The following is a 25,583-nucleotide window of genomic DNA, read 5'->3' on the forward strand; positions in this document are numbered from 1 at the left end:
AAGGTAATTTAAGGTAATTATCGATATGTGTGTCCCTATTCCCATTTTCTTAATTGTTTTGGGTTTGTTAGTGTAGGTCTTTTCCTTCTCTTGTGTTTCTTGCCTAGAGAAGTTCCTTTAGCATTTGTTGTAAAGCTGGTTTGATGGTGCTGAACTCTCTCAGCCTTTTCTTGTCTGTAAAAGTTTTAATTTCTCCATCAAATCTGAATGAGATCCTTGCTGGGTAGAGTAATCTTGGTTGCAGGTTTTTCTCCTTCATCACTTTAAATATGTCCTGCCACTCCCTTCTGGCTTGCAGAGTTTCTGCTGAAAGATCAGCTGTTAACCTATGGGGATTCCCTTGTTTGTTATTTGTTGTTTTTTCCCTTGCTGCTTTCAGTATGTTTTCCGTGTATTTAATTTTTGACAGTTTGATTAGTATGTGTCTTGGCGTGTTTCTCCTTGGATTTATCCTGTATGGGACTCTGTGTGCTTCCTGGACTTAAGTCTTATTTCCTTTCCCATATTAGGGAAGTTTTCAACTATAATCTCTTCAAATATTTTCTCAGTTCCTTTCTTTTTCTCTTTTTCTTCTGGAACCCCTATAATTCAAATGTTGGTGCATTTATTGTTGTCCTAGAGGTCTCTGAGACTGTCCTCAGTTCTTTTCGTTCTTTTTTCTTTATTCTGCTCTGCAGTAGTTATTTCCATTATTTTATCTTCCATGTCACCTACCCGTTCGTCTGCCTCAGTTATTCTGCTATTGATCCCATCTAGAGTATTTTTAATTTTATTTATTGTGTTGTTCATCGTTGCTTGTTTCATCTTTAGTTCTTCTAGGTCCTTGTTAAATGTTTCTTGCATTTTCTGAATTCTATTTCCAAGATTTTGGATCATCTTTCCTATCATTATTCTGAATTCTTTTTCAGGTAGACTGCCTATTTCCTCTTCATTTGTTAGGTCCTGTGGGTTTTTACCTTGCTCCTTCATCTGCTGTGTGTTTTTCTGTCTTCTCATTTTGTGTATCTTACTGTGTTTGGAGTCTCCTTTTTCATGCTGCAGGTTCGTAGTTCCCCTTGTTTCTGGTGTCTGTCCCCAGTGGCTAAGGTTGTTTCAGTGGGTTGTGTAGGCTTCCTGGTGGAGGGGACTAGTGCCTGTGTTCTGGTGGATGAGGCTATATCTTGTCTTTCTGGTGGGCAGGTTCACATCTGGTGGTGTGTTTTGGGGTGTCTGTGGCCTTATTATGATTATAGGCAGCCTCTCTGCTAACGGATGGGGATGTGTACCTGTTTTGCTAGTCATTTGGCACAGGGTGTCCAGCACTGTATCTTGCTGGTCATTGAGTGAAGCTGGGTCTTGGCGTTGAGATGGAGATCCCTGGTAGATTTTCACCGTTTGATATTACGTGGATCTGGGAGGTCTCTTGTGGACTAGTGTCCTGAATTTGGCTCTCTCACCTCAGAGGCACAGCACTGACTACTGGCTGGAGCACCAAGAGCCTTTCATCCACATGGCTGAGAACAAAAGGGAGAAAAAGTAGAAAGAAAAAAGGAAGGAAGGAAGGGAATAAAATAATGTAAAAAATATAGTTATTAAAATGAAAAATAATAAGAAAAAAAATTAAAAAAGGATGGACAGGGCTTCCCTGATGGCGCAGTGGTTGAGAGTCCGCCTGCCGATGCAGGGGACACGGGTTCGTGCCCTGGTCTGGGAGGATCCCACGTGCCGCAGAGCGGCTGGGCCCGTGAGCCATGGCCGTTGAGCCTGCGCGTCCGGAGCCTGTGCTCCGCAACGGGAGATGCCATAACAGTGAGAGGCCCGCATACCGCAAAAAAAAAAAAAAAAAAAAATTAAAAAAGGATGGACAGAACCCTAGGACAAATGGTGAAAGCAAAGCTATGCAGACAAAACCTCACACAGAAGCATACACATACACACTCACAAAAAGAGGAAAAGGGGAAAAAATCATAGATCTTGCTCTTGAAGTCCACCTCCTCAATTTGGGATGATTTGTTGTCTATTCAGGTATTACGCAGATGCAGGGTCCATCGAGTTGATTGTGGAGATTTAATCCGCTGCCTCTGAGGCTGCTGGGAGAAATTTCCCTTTCTCTTCTTTGTTCCCACAGCTCCCTGGGTTCAGCTTTGGATTTGGCCCCACCCCTCCATGTAGGTCGCCTTTGGGCGTCTGTTCTTCGTTCAGACAGGACGGGGTTAAACGAGCAGCTGCTTCTGGGACTCTGGGTCACTCAGGCCGGGGTGAGGGAGGGGTGCGGAAGCGGGGCGAGCCTGCGGCGTCAGAGGCTGGCGTGACGCTTCACCAGCCTGAGGCGCACCGTGCGTTCTGCTGGGGAAGTTGTCCATGGGTCACGGGACTCTGGCAGCGGCGGGCTGCACAGGCTCTCGGGAGGGGAGGTGTGGATAGTGACCTGTGCTCGCACACAGGCTTGTTGTTGGCGGCAGCCGCTGCCTTAGCGTCTTATGCCCGTCTCTGGGGTCCGCGCTGTTAGCCATGGCTCGTGCTCGTCTCTGGACGCGCCAGTCACTGGAGCTCCTTTAAGCATTGCTTTTAATCCCCTCTCCTTACGCACCAGGAAACAGAGAAGAAAAAGTCTCTTGCCTCTTCGGCAGGTCCATACTTTTTCCCGGACTCCCTCCTGGCTAGCCGTGGTGCACTAACCACTTCAGGCTGTGTGTTCACGCTGCCAGTCCTCTCCCTGCGCTCCGACTGAAGCCTGAGCCTCAGCCCTCAGCCCTCACCCACCCCGGCGGGTGAGCAGACAAGCCTCTCGGTCTGGTGAGTGCCCGTCGGCACCGATCCTCTGTGCGGGAATCTCTCCGCTTTGCCCTCCGCACCCCTGTTGCTGCGCTCTCCTCCGTGGCTCTGAAGCTTCCCCCGCTCTGCCACCTGCAGTCTCTGCCTGCCAAAGGGCTTCCTATTGTGTGGAAATCTTTCCTCCTTCTCAGCTCCCTCCCATAGGTGCAGGTCCCATCCCTATATTTTCGTCTCAGTTTTTTCTTTTGCCCTACCTGGGTACGTGGGGAGTTTTTTGCCTTTTGGGAGGTCTGAGGTCTTCTGCCAGCGTTCCCACATCTTTATCCATTCGTGTGTCGATGGGCATTTAGGTTGCTTCCATGACCTGGCTATTGTAAATAGTGCTGCAATGAACATTGGGGTGCATGTGTCTTTTTTTTTTTTAAACATCTTTATTGGAGTATATTTGCTTTGCAATGGTTTGTTAGTTTCTGCTTTATAACAAAATGAATCAGTCATACATATACATATATCCCCATATCTCTTCCCTCTTGCATCTCCCTCCCTCCAACTGTCCCTATCCCACCCCTCTAGGTGGTCACAAAGCACTGAGCTGATGCATGTGTCCTTTTGAATTATCATTTTCTCTGGGTATATGCCCAGTAGTGGGATTTCTGGGTCATATCGCAATTCTATTTTTAGTTCTTTAAGTAACCTCCATACTGTTCTCCATAGTGGCTGCATCAATTTACATTCCCACCAGCAGTGCAAGAGGGTTCCCTTTTCTCCACACCCTCTCCAGCATTTGTTGTTTGTAGATTTTCTGATGATGCCCATTCTAACCGGTGTGAGGTGATACCTCATTGTAGTTTTGATTTGGCATTTCTCTAATAGTTAGTGATGCTGTGCAGCTTTTCATGTGCCTCTTGGCCATCTGTATGTCTTCTTTGGAGAAATATCTATTTAGGTCTTTCCCCCATTTTTGGATTGGGTTGTTTGTTTTTTTAATATTGAGCTGCATGAGCTGTTTATATATTTTGGAGATTAATCCTTTGTCCGATGATTCATCTGCAAATATTTTCTCCCATTCTGATGGTTGTCTTTTCGTCTTGTTTATGGTTTCCTTTGCTGTGCAAAAGCTTTGAAGTTTCATTAGGTCCCATTTGTTTATTTTTATTACCATTACTCTAGGAGGTGGATCAAAAAAGATCGTGCTGTGATTTATGTCCTCTAAGAGTTTTATAGTGTCTGGTTTTACATAGGTCTCTAATCCATTTTTAGTTTATTTTAGTGTATGGTGTTAGGGAGTGTTCTAATTTCATTTTTACATGTAGCTGTCCAGTTTTCCCTTATTGAAGAGACTGTCATTTCTCCATTGTATATCCTTGCCTCGTTTGTCATAGATCAGTTGACCATACGTGCATGGGTTTATTTCTGGGCTTTCTGTTCCATAGATCTGTATTTCTGTTTTTGTGCCAGTACCATATTTTCTTGATTACTGTAGCTTTTTTGTATAGTCTGAAGTCAGGGAGTCTGATTCCTCCAGCTGCATTTTTTTCCATCAAGACTGCTTCGGCTATTTGGGATCTTTTGTGTCTCCATACAAATTTTAAGAGGTTTTCTTCTAGTTCTGTAAACAATGCTATTGGTAATTTGATAGGGGTTACATTGAATCTATAGATTGCTTTGGGTAGTATAGTCATTTTCACAATACTGATTGTTCCAGTCTAAGAACATTGTATATCTCTCCATCTGTTAGTATCATCTTTAATTTCTTTCATCAATGTCTTATAGTTTTCTGCATACAGGTCTTTTGTCTCCCTAGGTAGGTTAATTCCTAGGTATTTTATTCTTTTTGTTGCAGTGGTAAGTGGGAGTTTTTCCTTAATTTCTCTTTCAGGTTTTCATCATTAGTGTATAGGAATGCCAGAGATTTCTGTGCATTAATTTGGTATCTTGCAACTTTACCAAATTCATTGATTAGCTCTAGTAGCTTTTTGGTGACATCTTTAGGATTCTCTCTGTATAGTATCAGGTTATCTGGAAACAGTGACAGTTTTACTTCTTCTTTTACAATTTGTATTCCTTTTATTTCTTTTTCTTCTCTGTTTGCCATGCCTAGGACTTCCAAAAGTATGTTGAATAAAAGTGGTGAGAGTGGACATCCTTGTCTTGTTCCTGATCTTAGAGGAAATGCTTTCAGTTTTTCACCATTTAGAATGATGTTTGCTGTGGGCTTGTCATATATGGCCTTTATTATGTTGAAGTAGGTTCCCTCTGTGCCCATTTCTGGAGAGTTTTTATCATAAATGGGTGTTGAATTTTGTCCGTAGCTTGTTTTGCATCTATTGAGATGATCATATGGTTTTTATTGTTCAATTTGTTCATATTGTGTATCACATTGATTCATTTGCGTATATTGAAGAATCTTTGCATCCCTGGGATAAATCCCACTTGATCAGGGTGTATGATCCTTTTAATATGTTGTTGGATTCTGTTTGCTAGTATTTTGTTGAGGATTTTTGCATCTATGTTCATCAGTGATATTGGTTTGTAATTTTCCTTTTTTGTAGTCTCTTTGTCTGGTTTTGGTATCAGGGTGATGGTGACCTCATAGAATGAGTTTGGGAGTGTTCCTTCCTCTGCAATTTTTGGAATACTGAGAAGGATGGGTTTCAGCTTTTCTCTAAATGTTTGATAGAATTCACCTGTGAAGCCATCTGGTCCTGGACTTTTGTTTGTTGGAAGATTTTAAATCACAGGTTCAATTTCATTACTTGTGATTGGTGTGTTCATATTTTCTATTGCTTCCTGGTTCAGTCTTGGAAGGTTATACATACCTTTCTAAGAATTTGTCCATTTCTTCCAGGTTTTCCATTGTATTGGCGTAGAGTTGCTTGTCGTAGTGTCTTAGGATGCTTTGTATTTCTGCGGTGTGTGTTGTAACTTCTTCTTTTTCATTTCTAATGTTATTGATTTGGGTCCTCTCCCTCTTTTTCTTGATGAGTCTGGCTAATGTTTATCAGTTTTGTTTATCTTCTCAAAGAACCAGCTTTTAGTTTTATTCATCTTTGCTGTTGCTTTCTTTGTTTCTATTTCATTTGTTTGTGCTCTGATCTTTATGATTTCTTTCCTTCTCCTAACTTTGGGTTTTATTGGTTCTTCTTTCTCTAGTCCCTTTAGGTGTAAGGTTAGATTGTTTATTTGAGATTTTTCTTATTTTTTGAGATACGCTTCTATTGCTATAAACTTCCCTCTTAGAACTGCTTTTGCTGCATCCCATACGTTTTGGATCATCATATTTTCATTGTCATTTGTCTCTGTGTATTTTTTTATTTCCTCTTTGATTTCTTCAGTGATCTCTTGGTTATTTAGTAATGTATTGTTTAGCCTCCATGTGTTTGTGTTTTTTATGTTTTTTTTTCCTGTAATTGATTTCTAATCTCATAGCATTGTGGTGAGAAAAGATGCTTGATATGATTTCAGTTACCTTAAGTTTACAGAGGCTTCATTTGTGACCCAAGATGTGATCTATCCTGGAGAATGTTCTGTGTGCATTTGCGAGGAAAGTTTAATCTGCTGTTTTTGGATGGAATGTCCTATAAATATCAATTAAATTTGTCTGGTCTATTTTGTCATTTAAAGCTTCTTTTTCCTTATTTATTTTTATTTTTGATGATCTGTCCATTTGTGTAAGTGAGGTGTTAAAGTCCCACACTATTATTGTGTTACTGTCGATTGCCTCTTTTATAGCTGTTAGCAGTTGTCCTATGTATTGAGGTGCTCTTGTGTTGGGTGCATATATGTTTATAATTGTTGTATCTTATTCTTGGATTGATCCCTTGATCATTATGTAGTGTTCTTCCTCGTCTCTTGTAATTTTCTTTATTTTAAAGTCTATTTTATCTGATATTAGTATTGCTACTCCAGCTTTCTTTTGATTTCCATTTGCATAGAATATCTTTTTCCATCTCCTTGCTTTCAGTCTGTATGTGTCCCTAGGTCTGAAGTGGGTCTGTTGTAGACAGCATATATATGGGTCTTGTTTTTGTATCCATTCAGCAAGCCTGTGTCTTTTGGTTGGAGCTCAGCAAGCCTGTGTCTTTTGGTTGGAGCATTTAATCCATTCACGTTTAAGGTAATTATTGATATGTATGTTCTATGACCTTTTTCTTAATTGTTTTGGGTTTGTTTTTGTAGGTTCCTTTCTTCTTTTGTGTTTCCCACTTAGAGAAGTTCCTAATTTAGCATGTGTTGTAGAGGTGGTTTGGTGGTGCTGAATTCTCTTAGCTTTTGCTTGTCTGTAAAGCTTTTGATTTCTCCATCGAATGTAAATGAGAACCTTGCTGGGTAATCTTGGTTGTAGTTTCTTCCCTTTCATCACTTTAAATATGTCATGCCACTCCCTTCTGGCTTGTAGAGTTTCTGCTGAGAAATCAGCTGTTAACCTTGTGGGAGTTCCCTTGTATGTTATTTGTCTTTTTTCTCTTGCTGCTTTCAGTAAGTTTTCTTTGTACTTAATATCTGCCAATTTGATTACTGTGTGTCTCAGCTTGTTTCTTCTTTGGTTTATCCTGTATGGGATTCTCTGCGCTTCCTGGACTTGGGTGGCTATTTCCTTTCCCATTTTAGGGAAGTTTTCCACTATTATCTCTTCAAATATTATCTCTGGTCCTTTTTCTCTCTCTTGTCCTTCTGGGACTCCTATAATGAGAATGTTGTTGTATTTAATGTTGTCACAGAGTTCTCTTAGGCTGTCTTCATTTCTTTTCATTCGTTTTTCTTTATTCTGTTCCACAGCAGTGAACTCCACCATTGTGTCTTCCAGGTCACTTATCCATTCTTTTGCCTCAGTTATTCAGCTGTTGAGTCCTTCTAGTATAGTTTTCATTTCTGTTACTGTATTGTTCATCTCTGTTTGTTCTTTAATTCTTCTACGTCTTTGTTAAACATTTCTTGCGTCGTTTCGATCTTTGCCTCCGTTCTTTTTCCGAGGCCCTGGATCATCTTCACTGTCATTATTCTACATTCTTTTTCTGGAAGGTTGCCAGTCTCCACTTAATTTAGTTGTTTTTCTGTGGCTTTTTCTTGTTCCTTCATCTGGTACCTAGCTCTCTGCCTTTTCATCTTGTCTATCTTTCTGTGAATGTGGTTTTTGTTCCACAGGCTGCAGGATTGTAGTTCTTCTTGTTTTTGCTGTCTGCCCTCTGTGGTGGATGAGGCTGAGAGGCTTGTGCAAGTTTCCTGATGGACTTGTGGTGGGTAGAGCTGGCTGTTGTTCTTGTGGGCAGAGCTCAGTAAAACTTTAATCCACTTGTCTGCTGATGGGTGTGGCTGGGTTCCCTTCCTGTTGGTTGTTTGGCCTGAGGCGACCCAACACTGGAGCCTACCTGGGCTCTTTGGTGGGGCTAATGGCGGACTCTGGGAGGGCTCACGCCAAGGAGTATTTCCCAGAACTTCTGCTGCCAGTGCCCTTGTCCTCACGGTGAGAAACAGCCACACCCTGCCTCTGCAGGAGACCCTCCAACACTAGCAGGTAGGTCTGGTTCCGTCTCCTGTGGGGTCACTGCTTCTTTCTCTGGGTCCCAGTGCACACGCTACTTTGTGTGTGCCCTCCGATAGTGGAGTCTCTGTTTCCCCCAGTCCTTTCGAAGTCCTGCAATCAAATCCTGCTAGCCTTCAAAGTCTGATTCTCTAGGATTTCCTCCTCCTATTGCCAGGCCCCCAGATTGGGAAGCCTGACGTGGGGCTTAGAACCCTCACTCCAGTGGGTGGACTCCTGTGGTATAAGTGTTCTCCAGTTTGTGAGTCACCCACCCAGCAGTTACGGGATTTGATTGTATTGTGATTGCTCCCCTCCTACCGTCTCACTATGGCTTCTCCTTTGTCTTTGAATGCGGGGTCTTTTTTGGTGAGTTCCAGTGTCTTCCTGTTGATGATTGTTCAGCAGATAGTTGTGATTCCGGTGCTCTCGCAAGAGGGAGTGAAAGTACGTCCTTCTACTCCGCCATCTTGAACCAATCTCGGGAGCACGGAGTGTTAATCTGGTTAATCTGGTCCAGCAGAGCACCAGAGAAGTCCCTTAATTTGCTTTTTTATAAGGTATAATCTTAGATACCAATTTGATATTCAGTTATTGAAAATTAGCTACAAGATAATGTTTTTCATTTAATTTTCTTCTCTTGATTTCTATTGTATATGCAAAAAAGGTATAAATACATTTTAAGGGAATAAATATGTGAAATAGTGGACACAGTAAATAAAGTACTCATTTTCTAATCATAAATATTAATGTAATACATTATATCATGCTTAAAAATACATTTGTTAGTAGTAATAATCACTTTTCCTCAAATATTTGTATATATACAGTATTTTATTCTAGCCTTGTGTAGTACTTACAGCATGTATAATTTCAATTTTCCTGTTATAAAAAGTCACTTTTCCTTAGAAACTGTCGTGTACCAAAGGTTGTGCCGCTACTTTAGTGACATTGTCTGGAGCTAGGACCCATATTTTCTCACTTCACTTGTTATAGACCTTCTCAGTCATATAGTGCTTTGAAATTAGAAGCAAGTTATGAAGAAAAAGTAATTGGAAATTGCACAAAATGCTAAAGTAGAAGGAACGTTTCAGTAAGGTTTAAAGTTCATGCTTTCTATCTTGCAGGATTTTAATTTTCTGACTAATTTTAAAAGTGGCCATTAGTTTTTTGTTGTGTGTAATAACTTTTTTCCTTATCACAATGATGTTTATTTTGGAAAAAATAAACTAATTTTTAAAAACTGGCCACAGTTTATTAATTTCGGTAACGTGAATATACAGTGCCATCTTGTATCTGTGCACACCATACCTACAAAATTTTAAAAATAATACTAGAATTATGTATTTTCTGCCCACAACATTATATTGTGAACATTGTTATAAAATGTTCGTTTTTAATGGCTATGGTATTTCATTATATAGACAGGTCATGCCTATATGCTTATAGTCTTTTCCCTGTTCGTTTTCACTGTTTTGGGTGCATTGGGATGAACATCCATAAATGTATATATATCTTTGTCATTGTCTTATTACTTCCTTAGAATAAATTCTTGAAAGTAGAATGGTTTTTTCAAGGGAGGCTGAAAGATTTCTGTTTGAAAAAATTTTTTAATGTTGGCCAAGTTGTTTAAAGCCTTATGTCTTAAGGATAATTTGGGGCTATTCATTTGCAACAATAATAATAAATGTTCCTTGGGGCTTTGACTCTGCCTCTTCATTTTACATTTTATCCATAGGTGAGCACATTGTTTTTCACAAGATTCCCCAAAGTGTATTTTTTTGCTCTAAGGTCTGAGTGTTATATCTAGCTTCCTTTTTGACATTTCCAGCATATGATCCCTGACTATCTCAAGTTTATTATATCCAAAATTGAATTCTTAAGTTCTCCTCTTTTATTTATTTATTTTTAAGTATTTTATTATTTACTTATTTATTTAATTTTTGGCCGTGTTGGGTCTTAGTTGCGGCACGTGGGATCTTTGTTGTGGCACGTGGGCCTCTCTCTAGTTGTGGTACATGGACTTCTCTTTACTTGTGGTGTCCGGGTTTTCTCTGTCTAGTTGTGGTACGCGGGTTTTCTCTCTCTAGTTGTGGCATGTGGGCTCCAGAGCATATGGGCTCTGTAGTTGCGGCACACGGGCTCAGTAGTTGTGGTGTGTGGGCTCAGTAGTTGTGGTGCGTGGGCTTAGTTGCCCTGTGGTGTGTGGGATCTTAGTTCCCCAACCGGGGATTGAACCTGAGTCCCCTGCAATGGAAGGTGGATTCTTTACCACTGGACCACCGGGGAAGTTGTGTCCCCCCCCCACCCCCTCCCGTCTTTTAAAGAGGTAATGAATCATTAAAGATTTTCTCTTGGTAGAAACCTGTTTATCTATTAAAAAGGTTCAGTTGTTGATTATACATAGTTACTTTTATTACAAAGTTTATTTTAGTAACTTTTGAAAAAAATTAATAAATAATTGATTTACCAGCATCACCAAAATGGGGTGTTCTGATAAACTCAATGATTGGTGTTAATAAAGGCCAAGTTTAAAAAGTAAAGATTCACCTTCTGTTTAAAGTCCATGCTCTTAAAATATTTATTTACTTAAGCAACAGTGTTCTTTAAAACAGTAAATATAATTGATTTTAAAAGACTGAACATCTGCAATCAGTGTTAGTGTGGTCTGAGTCTGAGTGCCAGATTCTGTGATATCTTTTAAATTAAGACAGTAGATCCCAAACTGGGAATTTTTCAGAATTTCTTTAAAAAATTTGTTATTGAGGTATAGTTGTTTTACAATATTATATAATTTTTAGGTGTGCAACATAGTGATTCACAGTTTTTAAAGGTTATATTCCATTTATAGTTATTATAGGAAATCTTTTTGAAAATCTAGTTCCTGCTTTTAATAAAATGACATACTAAAAATTTTTTTTCAGTTAACTGAAAGTTCAGTTTAAATTAATTTTTTTTACTGTAATAACATTACTTGAATACATTTAATTAGAGATTCCTTTTTCCCCCTCTAGGATATATATTACTTTCTCTGTGGAAAAAATACCCATCTGTGTTTGCTAAAGATAGGTTTTAGTTCTAAAGGTAGGTTTTAAATGTTGCCATTTCTGGCAAAACTCACTGTACGGAAAAATCAGTACTCATTTGACCTAAAGAGTTAGTGGTTATGTTGAATTAATAAAATCTGAATACTGTAATCATTTTAAAGGTGTGTACATACTTTTCGGGGGAGTATTTGTATTCTTTTAAATTGTGGTAAAATATACATAGCATAGTACTTACCATTTTAACCATTTTTAAGTATTCAGTCCAGTCACATTAAAATAAATTCACATTGCTGAGCAGTGATCACCACAGGCCATCTCCAGAACTTTTTCATCATTCCATACTGAAACTCTGTACCCGTTAAACACTAACTCCCCATTCGTTCTTCTACTCCCTATCCCTCCCCATCTCTGGCAATTCGCATTTTACTTTCTGTCTCTGAATTTGACTACTCTAGGAATCTCATATAAGTGGAATTACATAATATTTGTGTTTCTGCAACTGGCTTATTTCACTTAGCATGATATTTTCAAAGTTCATTCTTGTTGTGGTTTGTGATAGGATTTCCTTTTTTAAGGCTGAAAAATATTCCATTGTATATATATATATACACCACATTTTGCTTCTTTGTTCATTTGCCAGTGGACGTTTGGGTTGTTTCTATCTTTTGACTATTGTGAATAATGCTTCTATGAACATTGGTGTACAAATATGTTGTTCGAGTCCTTGCTTTCAGTTCTTTTGTGTGTATACTTAGAAGTAGAATTGCTGGTTCACGTAGTAATTCTATATTTAATTTTTTAAGTAACCACCATACTTTTTTCCACAGCAGGTGTACCATTTTATATTCCCCAAAACCAATGCATAGGGGTTCCAGTTTTTCCACATGTACCTTAACACTAATTTTCTGTTTCTTATTTTTCTTTTTTATTTGTTTCATAAAATAGCTATCCAAATGGGTGTGAAGTGGTATCTCGTGGTTTTGATATGCATTTGCCAAATGATCAGTCATGTTGAGCATCTTTTCATGTGCTTATTGGCCATTTGTATATCTTTAGAGAAGTGTCTATTCAAGTCCTTTGCCTGTTTTTAAAATTGGCTTGTTTATTTTTTGTTGTGGAGTTTTAAGGGCGCTTTATATATTCTGGCTATTAATCTCTTATCAGATATGTAATTTATAATTATTTTCACCCTCTGTGGGTTGCTGTTTTACTCTGTTGATAGTGTCCATTGACACTTTTTGACATTTGACCATGTATACATGGATTTATTTCTGGGCTCTCTGTTCTGTTCCATTGGTCTGTTATGTCTGTCTTTATGCCAGTACTGTACTGTTTTGATTACTGTAGCTTTGTAGAAAAATTTGAGATTAGGGAGTGTGAGTTTTCCAATTTCTTCCTTTTCAGTATTGTTTTGGCTGTTGTTTCTTGATATAATCCATATGAATTTTTGGATGGCTTTTCCTATTTCTGCAAAAAAAAAATAATTGGAATTTTGATAGGGATTGCATTGAATTTGTATTGTCAGGTTAACAAAATTGTCTTTCAGTCTATAAAGTGAGATGTCTATTTATTGTGTCTGCTTTAATTTCTTTATCCATCTTTTTTAGTTTTCAATGTGCAAGTCTTTCACTTCCTTGACTAAAGTTTACTCCTGAGTATTTTATTCTTTTTGATGCTATTGTAAATGGAATTATTTTACCATTTCAGAGTATTAGTGAATAGAAATGCAGCTGATTTTTGTGTGTTGATTTGTATCCTAGTATTTTGATGAATTTATTTATTCTAACAATGTTTTTTTGTGGAATCTTTAGGGGATTCTACATATATGATCATGTCATCTTCAGACAGATAATTATACTTCTTCCTTTCCAGTTGGGATGTTTTGTTTGTTTTAGAAGTGAGTATGGTGTAAGCTTTGGGGTTTTTCTATTATATATTTTTATTAAGTTGAGGTAGTTTCTTTTCCTAGTTGGATGTTTTTATCATAAAAGGGTAGTATGTTTTGTCAAATCCTTTTTCTGCATCAATTGAGATGGTTATGTGGTTTTTCTCCTTCATTCTCTTAAGGTGGCATATCACATTGATTAATTTTAGTATGTTGAACTGTTCTTGCACTCCAGCAATAAATCCCACTTGGTCATGGTGTACAGTCCTTTTGCTATGCCGCTGAATTTAGTTTGCTGGTATTTTGTTCAGGATTTTTGCATCATTGTTCATAGGGATATTGATCTGTACTTTTCTTGTACTGTCTTTGGTTTGTTATCTGGACAAAGCTGACCTTAGGAAGCGTTTCTTCCTCTTCAGGTTTTGGGAAGAGTTTGAGAAGGATTGGTGTTAGTTCTTCTTTAAATCTTTGGTAGAACCCACCAATGAAGCCATCAGGTTGAGTATTTTTCTTTTTCAGGAGATTTTTGATTACTTATTCAATCTTCTTACTAATTGTAGATCTATTCAGCTTCTCCTCCCTCCCTCCCTCCCAGTATTGGTAGGTTTTGTGTTTCTAGGAATTTGTCCATTTTATCTAGGTTATTACATTTGTTGGCATACTATTGTTACAGTACTCTGCTACTATCATGTTTATTTCTGGTAAGTAATGTCCCCACTTTCAATTCTGATGTAAGTTATTTCAGTCTTCTCTCTTTCTTAATCCATCTAGCTAAAGGTTTGTCAATTTTTTTAACCTTTTTCAAAACCAACTCTGGTTTTATTGATTTTTTTACTCTGTTTTTCTATTTTCTCTCTCTGTTCTGCTGTTTATTATTTCTTTCCTTCTGTTAGCTTTGAGTTTTCTCTTGGGGCACACCATCTTAATTACTATGGCTTTATAATAAGTCTGGTAAATGATGGTATGTGAGTCTTTAAGCTTTACCCTTCAAGGTAGCCTTCAATATTCTTATACCTTTGTATTTCCAAATGGATTTTAGAGTAATACTGTCAGTTTCTGCATATAGTAAAAGAAAACCTGCTGGTATTTTGATTAGGATTGTATTGAATCTCTAGATTAATTTGGGGAGAATTGACATCTTTACAAAATTGAAACTCTGAGAATCTGCAAATGTGAATTTGTTATTTAGTATATTTTAAATTTCTCTCAGGATCAAGATTTTTTGTTTGTTTTCTGTGTTTTGTTTTAGGTAAGTGAAATAATAGCATCTTTTTTTTTTTTTTTTTTTTTTGGTGCCACTGGGAACTCTTCAGTATGGAAGAAAAAATTGACATTGAAGGAAGGAAAAGAAGAATTGTTGGAGTCAAGATCTTAAAAGGAAGGAAGGCAGAGTATATGAGACAGATGCTGGTGGGTTGATAGTTGTGATGGCAGGAATTTGAGGAGCTTCTCTTCTGATTGCTTTTTTTTTCCTGTCAGTAGAATAGGTAGCAAAGTTATCAGCTGAAAGTGAGGATTAAGGATGGATATTGCAGATGTGAGGAGATAGAATATGGCATTAAATAATCAACTAGGAAATTGGGAAATGGAAGATTACTGGGCAGTATGAAGGGAATATTTAAGATTTGAGGTTCATGACCTTCATGAATTTTGTCAGATTAATTAGCCTAGTTAGCATGTTTGTTTATTTTTCAGCCATATTCAGCTACATAGGAGCAGGCCCTCCTCAGGGGTGAGTTTTCTCCCAGGAAATGTGGCAGAAGGAGGGAGAGTGGGAGCCAAGGGACTAAGGATATATGAAAATTAAGCTGGATAAGGAGGCATGTAAGAAACATAGAGTGGGTGAGGGACAGTGAAAACATGGTAGGCTTAATAAATTGTGGAACGTAGTGGGATCAAAAGATTGTTGGAATTAGGTTATTAGAGACTGTAAGCTGGAAATACAGGAGGTGGTGGTTAGAGTCCTACATGCCATTTTAATTTCATGCCAGTAATAATTTACAGTACTGTCAGGTTTTTGTTGGTTATTGTATTGATATTAATCTTTGTTTGATAAATATATGTATAGGACAGTCCAGATTCCTTTATCTAAGACCTTTGGGGCCAGATATGTTTTGGATTGCTTCCTTTTTTCCTCCATTACTCTTTTCAGGAGTTATCAATTTTTATTTTTCAAAAAACTAACTTTTGGCTTTGTTAATCTCTGTTGTATGTTTGTTTTCTATTTCATTACTTTTTGCTCTTACCTTTATTTCATCATTTGTACTGTTTTGGGGTTTAGTTTGTTCTTTTTGTTACTCTTTCAGATGGTTGCTTAGAATATTGGTTTTTGGCCTTTCAAGTGTATATGTATTTTAAAGCTAAAATTTTTCCTCTTAAGAATAGTTTCAGCTGCATCCTATGTATTTTAATAGGAAGTGTTTTAATAGCATTCCATTAAAATTTTTTTTCTAATTTTCACTGTGATTTCTTCTTTGACCCATGGGCTATTTAGAAGTTTATTGCTTAATTTTCACATATATAAGGATTTTCTAGTTATATTGTTGTTATTAATTCATAGCTCAATTTGAGCTCAGAGAAACATGTCTGTTCTTTGAAATTTGTTAACCCTTAGTTTTGGTCCAGCGTATGGTCGTTTTTGGTAAATGTTTTTTACGTACTTACAAAGAATGTATTTTCTGCATTTGTTAGGTATAATGTTCTGTATGTCAGTTAGGTTGTTAATTGTAAAGTTCAAATCTGTTCCTGTTTCTTCTAGTCTGCTTGTTCCTTGTTTTGGTGTGCTTGTTCCTTTCTCCTTTACTGAGAAAGCTGTGTTAAAATCAACTTGCTAGGGGCTTCCCTGGTGGCGCAGTGGTTGAGAGTCCGCCTGCCGATGCAGGGGACACGGGTTCGTGCCCCGGTCCGGGAGGATCCCACATGCTGCGGAGCGGCTGGGCCCGTTAGCCATGGCCGCTGAGCCTGTGCGTCCGGAGCCTGTGCTCCACAACAGGAGAGGCCACAACAGTGAGAGGCCCACGTACCGCAAAAAAAAAAAAAAAAAAAAAAAAAATCAACTTGCTAGAATTGTGGACTTCACATAGTTCTTTTCATGTTGGCTTTATATACCATACTGTAGTTTCTTAGTTTAAGTTTATTTAGAAAAAGTATTTTTTAATCTGTAAAATTCAGTACAATATTTTAGCAAACTGGTCTATGGGGGAAAGTCACAAATTACCTTCCAAATGTAATTTGTTGAATATTAGAAGCACGTGTAGACATTTTGAAACATTTGCTTAGTGTCAACAAAGGGAATATGCATCTCTGATGTTTCTGGCAATAAGAAAGATATTACAATATTGTAAGCTTTTGAGCTATTATCTGCCATGAGTGTTTGTTTTGAATAAATTTCTAATTGCCTTTCATATTTGGTCCTTGATTTTGCTTAAATTTGTAGAATGCCCCAAACATGATGAGAAAATGTTAAATTGTGGAGAAGGAAAACAAAGCCAGGGAGAAAGTTATTGCATATGAAGTCATATAGTGTGCATTTTACATCCTAACCATGATAATTTACTATGATAAATGGACATTTTCTATGTTTAGTTAAATTTTAAAAGAGAAGTGATTGGGGGTTATCAGTTGATATGTAACGTAATTTTTCCTATTTAAAATATTGGAAAACAAGTTCCTGGTTAGGGTTTTGCACAGAATATCTGCTTTTCAGGAAAAGATACCTGACTTAGGTGTTACCAGGTGCATTCAAATTTAGAATTGCTGTGCCTTCCTGGTGAATTGAACTTTATTGTAATGAAATATCCCACTATATTCTTATCCATATCTATATATCTATCTATCTCATGCATCAAAGTTTTCTATGGTAAAGTATAGCCACACAAGCTTTCTTTTGGTTTGTGTTTTATAAAAGATATCTTTCTCCATGCTTTTATGCTTATTCTTTCTGTATCCCCATGTCAGATATATCCTCTATAATCATCTTATAATTAGGTTTTATTTTTTTAAAATCTTATTTGGATTATTTATTAGTCCATTTTCCCCCTCTGTTAGCTTGTTAGCTGTACAGGTGGCTCTTCATGTCGGCGGGTTTTGTACCCATGGATTCATCCAACTGTAGATTGAAAATATCCAGGAAAAAAAATTACAGAAAATTCCCAAAAGCAAAGCTTGAATTTACTGCATGCCTACAACTATTTACATAGCATTTATATTTTATTATGTATTATAAGTAATCTAAGGATGATTACAAGTATATGAGAGGATTTGTGTGGGTTATATGCAAATGCTATGCCATTTTATATAAGGAACTTGCACATCCTCAGATTTTGGTATCCTCTCAGAGTCCTGGAACCAATCCTCTACAGATACCAAGGAACGACTATATATACTCTGTCTTTCTAGTGGTTATCTCAGAGATTACCACATGCATCTTTCATGTTTTGAAGTCTAAAGTAAATGAGAACTTTTTCCATTTCCTAATCAATGAAAGTGTTTTAGAACACTTTAACTTCATTTACTACCCTTCCCAATTATGTATTGTTGTGCATTGTAATATTTTAAATTCCACAAAATACTGTCATTATTTTATTTAGTCAGTGTTCATTTAGAGTTACATATTTAGCCCGTTCATTATATTTCAATTTTTTGGTGCATATCCAAGCTGTATCTGCAATCCCTCTTTTCCTTCTACTTGAAGAAGTCTCTTCAATGTTCCCTGGTGACAAATTTTCTGATTCTGTTTGGCTAAAAATGTCTCTATTTTGCCTTCATTTCTGAAGGTTGTTATTTTTTTTTTTTTTGCCAGATACAGAGTTCTATCTTGGCATTTACCCTGTTCCGAGCGCTCTGAGGATATCATTTTGTTGTCTTTTGGCTTCCATTATTTATTCAAAGAAGCCAGCTATATCTTACTGTTACTCTTAAAGTTAATATATTTTTTAATTTTTCTGGCTACTTTTAAGGTCTGTTTGTGGCTGTTTCTGTCTCTTTCTTTCTGTCCCTCCAACCTCCCCCTTTATTTTGATTTGCCTAAGTGTGGTTTTCTTTGTATTTGTTTTGCTTGGGAGTTTGTAGATATTCTTGGATCTGTGGCTTGATGTCATTGATCAGTTTTTTAAAGTTTTAAACTATTAGGTCTTTAAATATCTTTTCTTTCTCATATGTTCTCGCCTTCCTTTCTGGGACTCCAGTTACATGAATTTTGGATCTTTTCTTCATGTTTCATAATATTTTCACACTCTTTTCTGTATTTCCCATTCTTGTGTCTTTTTGGGCTTCAGTGTATTTTCTTCTTTCCTATCTTCTGGGTCATTGGTTCTTTCGTCAGCTGTATCTAACCTATTGTTAAACTCATCCATCAATTTCTTAATTTCTGTTTTTAAAATTGTATTTTTCAATTCTCTGTTTTCCATGTTTTTAGTGTTGTTTGCTAAAATTCTTCATTTTAAAAAATCCTTTTAACACAGTAAATTATTTTAAAACTGTTTTCTGGGATTTCCTGGTTTTGCAGTGGTTAAGAATCTGCCTGCCAATGCAGGGGACACAGGTTCGAGCCCTGGTCTGGAAAGATCCCACGTGCTGCGGAGCAACTAAGGCCCATGCACCACAACTACGGAGCCTGAGCTCTAGAGCCTGTGAGCCACAACTACTGAGCCCACGTGCCTAGAGCCTGTGCTCTACAACAAGAGAAGCCACCACAATGAGAAGCTTGCGCACCACAAAGAGTAGGCCCCACTTGCCACAACTAGAGAAAGCCCACGTGCAGCAACAAAGACCCAGCACAGCCAATAAATAAATAAAGTTATTAAATCTGGTCAAAAGTATGGATCATTAAAAAAAATAAAAAACTTTTCTGCTAACACCATTATCTGAATCTATTATGGGTCTATTTCTGGTGCCATTTTAAAGTCTTAGTTTTCAGTCAGATCTTGATGGGTTGTTTTATTTTAGACATTTCATATGAAAAATGATAGGATAATTTGAATTTTGGAGTCTTCTTGCTGATAAGATTTACTTTTGCTAAAACCTTTTGGGAAGATTTTACTGGCATGCAGCTAGGCTAATGATACTAGGTAGCCCAGATTCCCTCAGTATAGTCAGATTGAGAAGATTTGAAGCTGTACTTCTTTCCTTTTGTGGCCTGGTCTATTTCTGGTTTACCTTTTACCTAGGGTATAGTCCTTTAGATTCCCTCCAGCTTCCCAGTGTGTTTGCTGGAGCTATTCCTCCTAGCCAGGCTCTGAATTGAATTTTCGTGTCCCCACCCAAAGAAGTGTGGAAAGCTCTGCTTAGCTTCTCAGCCTCTCAACTAGTGTTTTAAGAATCTATGAATGATTCTAGGGGAAAACGAGTCTAAAGTCTGGCCCCACCTGTTACTTCTAGGTCCCAGCCCTGCAAATTCTCACTGTCTTGAAAGTTCTTCAGTTGTTTTAAACAGATTACTTTTTTTTTTTTTTTGGCGGTACGTGGGCCTCTCACTGCTGTGGCCTCTCCCGTTGTGGAGCACAGGCTCCAGACGCGCAGGCTCAGCGGTCATGGCTCACGGGCCCACCTGCTCCGCGGCATGTGGGATCTTCCTGGACCGGGGCATGAACCTGCGTCCCTTGCATCGGCAGGTGGACTCTTAACCACTGCGCCACCAGGGAAGCCCAAACAGATTACTTTTTCCTTTGCTTTTCTAGTGGTTCTCAGGGAAAGACAGGTTTGAAGCAACCTACTCCACCATTGTCTAAAGCAAAATGCTCAGATATGTTCAGAATTTTTCAGATTATACAAGTGCATATACCTTATAGGAGTTAACATATTATCTCTGTGGTGAAATGTGTGAATATTTACGTTGCCTGCTACTGTGCAAGTTTTCATAATGGGAATTGGATGTGCTGTGATCTATTATAGAACATGATTTGGAGTAAGCCAACTTCTATTGTTTATATTGCAGTCTGTTGAGAAAACAGAAACACTCCACAGCACAGCTGCTTGTTTAATTGATTCCTACCAGTGACTAGCCATCTTTCAGTTCCTCTCATGCTTCCTGCTCATTCTTGTCATAGGGTTTTTGCACATGCTATTCTGTCTGCCTAGTAAGTATATGTGCATACTCAGGTTTGAGTATGAAGCAGTTCTCAGTGAAGCCTGCCCTGACCATGAATTTAGGTCAGGTAAAAGAACTTTTGTACAAACTCATTTATATGATGGTTTGACTAATGTCTGTTTTCCCCTACTAGACTCTGGACTGTGAGATCAGAAATTATGCCTTTTTTCCTTGACCATTTTATCATATGTACCTAGTTCAGTGTTTGGAAGTACCTGTTTTGCAAGTAGGTGATCACTGAATAGGTTATCAGTTGTTAATAGTTGAGCAATTAATATTTGTATAAATAAAGAAATAACAGAATGATAAGGGAAGATATGTAAGAAATGCTGTGCTGATGATAATGATGGTTGTGATAAGAATTGGAAACTCACTGCTTTTGAGCAAAAGCCAGATTTCTTTAAACACTGGATTTGCATAGTACAGTTGAAGTTTTATAGAGTTACATGTACAATATTAAAAATACTTCAAAAAATTCCCTTGAGAAATTGTTATTGTGTTATAACATTTGTCTCCCATCCCCCATCCCTCTGTAAATATTTTATTATGTAACTTTTGAAAGCACTGGGTTTTTGACACAACTGTCATTCAGAGCATGACAAGTTATACCATTGCAGTCATTCTACTGTACAGATAAATGGAATAAAAAATCATTGTTTTTGAAAGATTCACAGTCTCAAAGGGAAATAATCTTGGAATTTATACAGATGTACCCACAAAATAAGGTGCTATGATTTATTCTACCAAGGGGAATTGGTCTTGGCTTCATCAGGGTGGTGACATTCAAAGTGAATCTTGGCTGATAAGGAGGAGATAATTAAATGGCCAAAGGAATAGTGTTTCATTTAGGTGCATATTATTATGAAAGTATATAATGTCTTTGTGGATTGACAAATAGTAATTTTGCTAGTGGCTAGGGCAGTTTGCAAGAAGAATTTGTAAAGGCAGATTGGGGCTACCCAGATTATTAGTTCATCCTTTGACATGGAGGCTATCAAAAGCTTTTAAGGATATTCCATAATGTTTTAGAGTAGAAATTCTAGAGACTCCCTGAGTTCATATTACAAGCTCTGCCTCTTACTAGCTGTGTGACCTTGGACACATTACTTAACAGCTCTCTGCCTTAATATCCTTATTTATGAAATGGAGATGATAATTATAACTCAGAAGATTGAAGTTACGATTGAATGAGTTAAGGCATATTAGGTACTTAGAAAAGTGCCTGGCACATAGAAAGATCTCAGTAAGTGTTGCTCTTGTTTTGCTGTTATTATATTCATTGAGGAAAAACTCAAAGGTTATATATAATTGCACTCTTTTAGCCAGAACTAGAGGCATGAAAAGTTTCAGGAGATATTTTAAGGGTAAAATTAACAAGACTTCAACTTGTTTACTAATTTTATGTAATGAAAAATTTCAGTTAATAATGCAGTCTGTGTGCACTATAAAGGCAGGTTTGAAATTTGTATAATAACATTTTCATGAGTTGCAAACTTATAGAACTTAAATTTTCTAATTTGTGTTTTCTTTTATATCTTATAGAAAATTTCAGCTGTAGCCCTTGAACTAGAAGCTGAAATAATAGAAGCTGTGTACCATGCATTAGGGTATTGAAGAAAATTAATTTTTGAATTAAATATTTGGAATATAAGGAAGGAAAGGTGACTGAAAATGGGGCGGAAGAAAATACAAATCACACGCATAATGGATGAAAGGAACCGACAGGTAAATGAAAATTTTAATTATCTATTTAATTGGTGTAAATTTTTTTAAAAAGGAGTGTAGGATAGAATGGTTGATTTTTTTTAAAAAATTGATTTGAAGTCTAAATATTTTTATTTTCAGACTACATTAAAACATTTAGCAATCAAAAGCTTTTGACTTTTCATCATGTGCTTTAAAGAAACTTTTTTTCTTATTATAGAAATCAGTTTTGTTAACTATAGAAAACATAAATAAGCAGAATAGGAAAAGTAAAATCACTGCAATTCCACTACTACCATCCATTGTGTAGGTTTATCATAATATATTTAGTCTTCTGTACACTTGATTATGTTTGTTAGTTTTCCATATATTGATGATTATTTTAAATTACCACCTCTGTTGTCATAATTAGGTAATACCTAAGTTAACTGTGGTTATCAGTGAATGTGTTCTGGTCAGTTAGATTTTCTGATTCACCAACAAATAATGAGAATTTTTTTACAACTCTTATTATTATAAATATTTCTAAGTCATTTATGTATATATCTCAGCTTTAATTGATAAAATATTATTGAACTTAATTTTCACTACAATGTCAGTAAACCCTTATAAATTCAGGATAGTTATAATGATACTGGTATATGAAGTCCAGAAGTTGTAAGAGTTTAAAGCAGGGGGTGGCAAACTATGTTCCATGGGCTGGCTGCCAATTTTTTATTTTTATATATAAATAAAGCATTATTAGGACATTGCCACGCACATTTGTTTACATATTGTATTTGGCTGCTTTCACACTAAAACCACAGAGTTGAGTAGTTGCCCCAGAGACTGTATGGCCCATAGACCTAAAATCTTTACTCCCTGGCCCTTTAAGAAAAAGTTTGCCAATCCCTTCATTTAAAGGAAGGAAGGAAAAATAATATCATAGACTATTGTAAAGGAACTACTACTGAAAGCATATGCAGAAGGGAGGGATACTATCTCCAGAAAGGTTGCATATCAGAAGTTTCAAGAACAGCTGGTTTTTGGAAGCTTACCAGGAATAGAACAGTACTGAAGATGTGTACTGTAAAGTCTGAGTAGTAGTAGTTCATCCAGTAATACAGATATAATTGGAGACAAAACTCAACTGAGCAGCTGGTAAAGAAGTTAGTGGAAGTGATTAGGGTTGCTGATAGACCAAACTGAAGAGGTCCCCTTGTTTCAGCTCATGAAGATTCCTTAGCTAAAGTGTTAAGGCTCACACAGTATGATTTGTTATGAAGGTTGATAAAATAGTGAAGACTGATAAAATAATCATACCATCATTCCAAAGGAATGATTCTAGCAAGATTGCAAGTAAATTTCCCTTCACAAGTCTGAGGATTGTGACATGTAGAGGGGGCATGGGGACCTGTTTCATGACCATGTGCAGCATAAATGTAAAATAGGATTTATTGGGGAATAACGTACAAGCAGAGGAGCACCTAAGATCCCTTCAGCTCTCGGTATCCCATACAGAGTCATGTTTAAATTGAGCATAGATAGACTAGAACTACTAGTGGAAAGGACTCCACATGTTTAGAGGGAAGGGACAACTAGGAATATGTAAGTGACTGTGTAATGGGAACTTTTTAAGTTAAGGAAATGACCTGGTTAAAAAAATGGGCCTGCCACTATATCTCAGCAACTAGAAATAGCCTATTCCTGTGTTGAATTTACCTGCTAAGTCAGCTTGCCAAGCTGCCAAATGGGACAAGGGTATCTGAATTTCTCCTCAGATGATTTTGGCAAAAAAAAGTGCAGAAAAGATAAAAAAGAGGTAGTTGGGTAGTTTATTTTTAAGGTTAGATTAGGAACAATTTGTTATAAACTAAAAGGGTATCTTAATTTTACTGATTTTGGAATTTGTGGATTCTGAGTTAAAAGTTTCATTATTCTTGCATTAAAGAGAAAAAATCGTTCCCATGCAGAAGAGATGTCATTTATTTCATCCACATTTGAATACCTACTTTATCTGAGATACTGCTAGGCACTGGGAACTCATTAAATACATTTAAGTGTATTGCAAATAGAAGTAAGCTTAGGTAATAGGAGTGTTTATGGAAGAAACCACCAACCTCTGATGGTGGGGTAGTTCAGGGAGCAGTTACTGAAGGAGGTAATACCAAATAGAGTTTTGAATTACTAGAGTTTTTGAGCTAGTAAGTTAAATAACACACTTAAAGTCATTGGAACATCACGTGTTCTTTTGTGCAACATTATGTTTGTGAAATTCATCGTTGTTGCATGGAGATGTATTTTATACATATTCATTGATGTATAATATTCCATTGTGTGACTAGAACACAGTGTATATATTTATTCTCTTGTAAATAGGCTTTTGGATTTTAGATCTACTATTCATTTGGAATTTGTTTTTGTGTGTGGTTTGAGGTGTAGGGGTCAAAATTTGATATTTTTCAGATGGATTTTCAGTTGACCCAGTGCAATTTATTGCAAAAACCATACCAAGAAAGCAGAAAAGAACACATGCTCTTCATAAAAAACTCAACAACAGGCATAATTAATCTATGATGCTAGATGTTAGGTTAATGATCTTCCTTGGGACAAGGTGATAATGACTTGGAGACAGGACAAAAGAGTGTTTCTGGGTGGTGCACCGGTGTATACTAGATTTAAGGCCATATTCTTTTCTTTGAAAATTCACTGAGCCACACACTCAGGATTTGTGAGCTTTCCTTTATGTTATGCTTTAGTACAAAGTTTACATTTTAAAAAGAACTAGACCAAGAAGGAAAAACACACAGTTTCATCAGAAGCTTCTAAGTGGAAGTGAAGTCTTTCATCCCTCTAAAGTTTTGGCATCTTCAGTCCTTTTTGCTTCAGCAGCTTTCTCATGTCTTAGAACAGGTATTTGGTGTATTTCACTCTTTTTGTAGTTGATCTCAGTGGGTTCTTTGGTCTTCCATCAGTCACTCCATTTTACTTAGAGACAGACATCCTCTTATACTTGAAATAAAAAATGAAATAGACTTAAATTATTTTAAGGCAGAATACAGAGAACAAACAGTACCTCAAATACTGTTACTTTCATTATCCAGAAGTAGTGTATGTCAATTCCGACATATTTGCTGCAGATATCTTTCCTTGTAAAAGAAAAAAACTTAAAATTTACTGTCCTCTATAATTTTTCCTAGTCTCATTCCTCTTTGCTTCCCCAAAGTAACCCCCATCATGGATTTAATTTGTATTTTCTTTATTACTTAAGCACATATTACTGAATATTGTTTCAACATGGTTTAAAAATTTTACATAATAGCATTATTATCTGTACATGCTTTTTCACTAAATGTAGTGTTTTGGAGAGTTGTCTGTGTAATTCATTTAGTACAACTAGTTCGTAGGAAAGAATATGCCTCAATTCATTTATCAGTACTTCTATCAAAGAACATTTAGGTTGTTTCCAGTTTTTTAGAAATTTTGCTGCGTATGTTATGTTAGAAATGATGCTAAAGCTACATCTGTGGACATGTCTCTGTGATAAATATCTAGAGGAGTTGCTGGGTTGAGTATGTCTGTCATAGCTTTACTGTGTGGTTTTCA

At 36.9% G+C, this 25,583-nt stretch overlaps 1 protein-coding gene across 14 annotated transcripts in view; it reads left to right on the top strand.

Moving 5' to 3' along the window:
- Window positions 1-25,583, top strand: part of MEF2A (myocyte enhancer factor 2A) — a 174,867-nt gene that overhangs the window by 60,336 nt on the left and 88,948 nt on the right. For 9 of the 14 annotated variants that reach the window (XM_033431440.2, XM_033431442.2, XM_033431437.2 and 6 more), the window contains one exon: window positions 21,837-22,019. In XM_033431440.2, coding sequence (XP_033287331.1) covers window positions 21,966-22,019 — 54 coding nt within the window. In that variant the 5' untranslated portion in view covers window positions 21,837-21,965. Of the gene's footprint in view, window positions 1-7,224; window positions 8,270-8,814; window positions 8,836-14,520; window positions 14,618-21,836; window positions 22,020-25,583 lie in introns of those variants that run through there. The other 5 variants (XM_033431438.2, XM_033431436.2, XM_049706101.1 and 2 more) reach the window with 4 other exon arrangements.

Source organism: Orcinus orca, chromosome 2 (genome assembly GCF_937001465.1).
Source record: "Orcinus orca chromosome 2, mOrcOrc1.1, whole genome shotgun sequence".
Classification (NCBI taxonomy): domain Eukaryota; kingdom Metazoa; phylum Chordata; class Mammalia; order Artiodactyla; family Delphinidae; genus Orcinus; species Orcinus orca.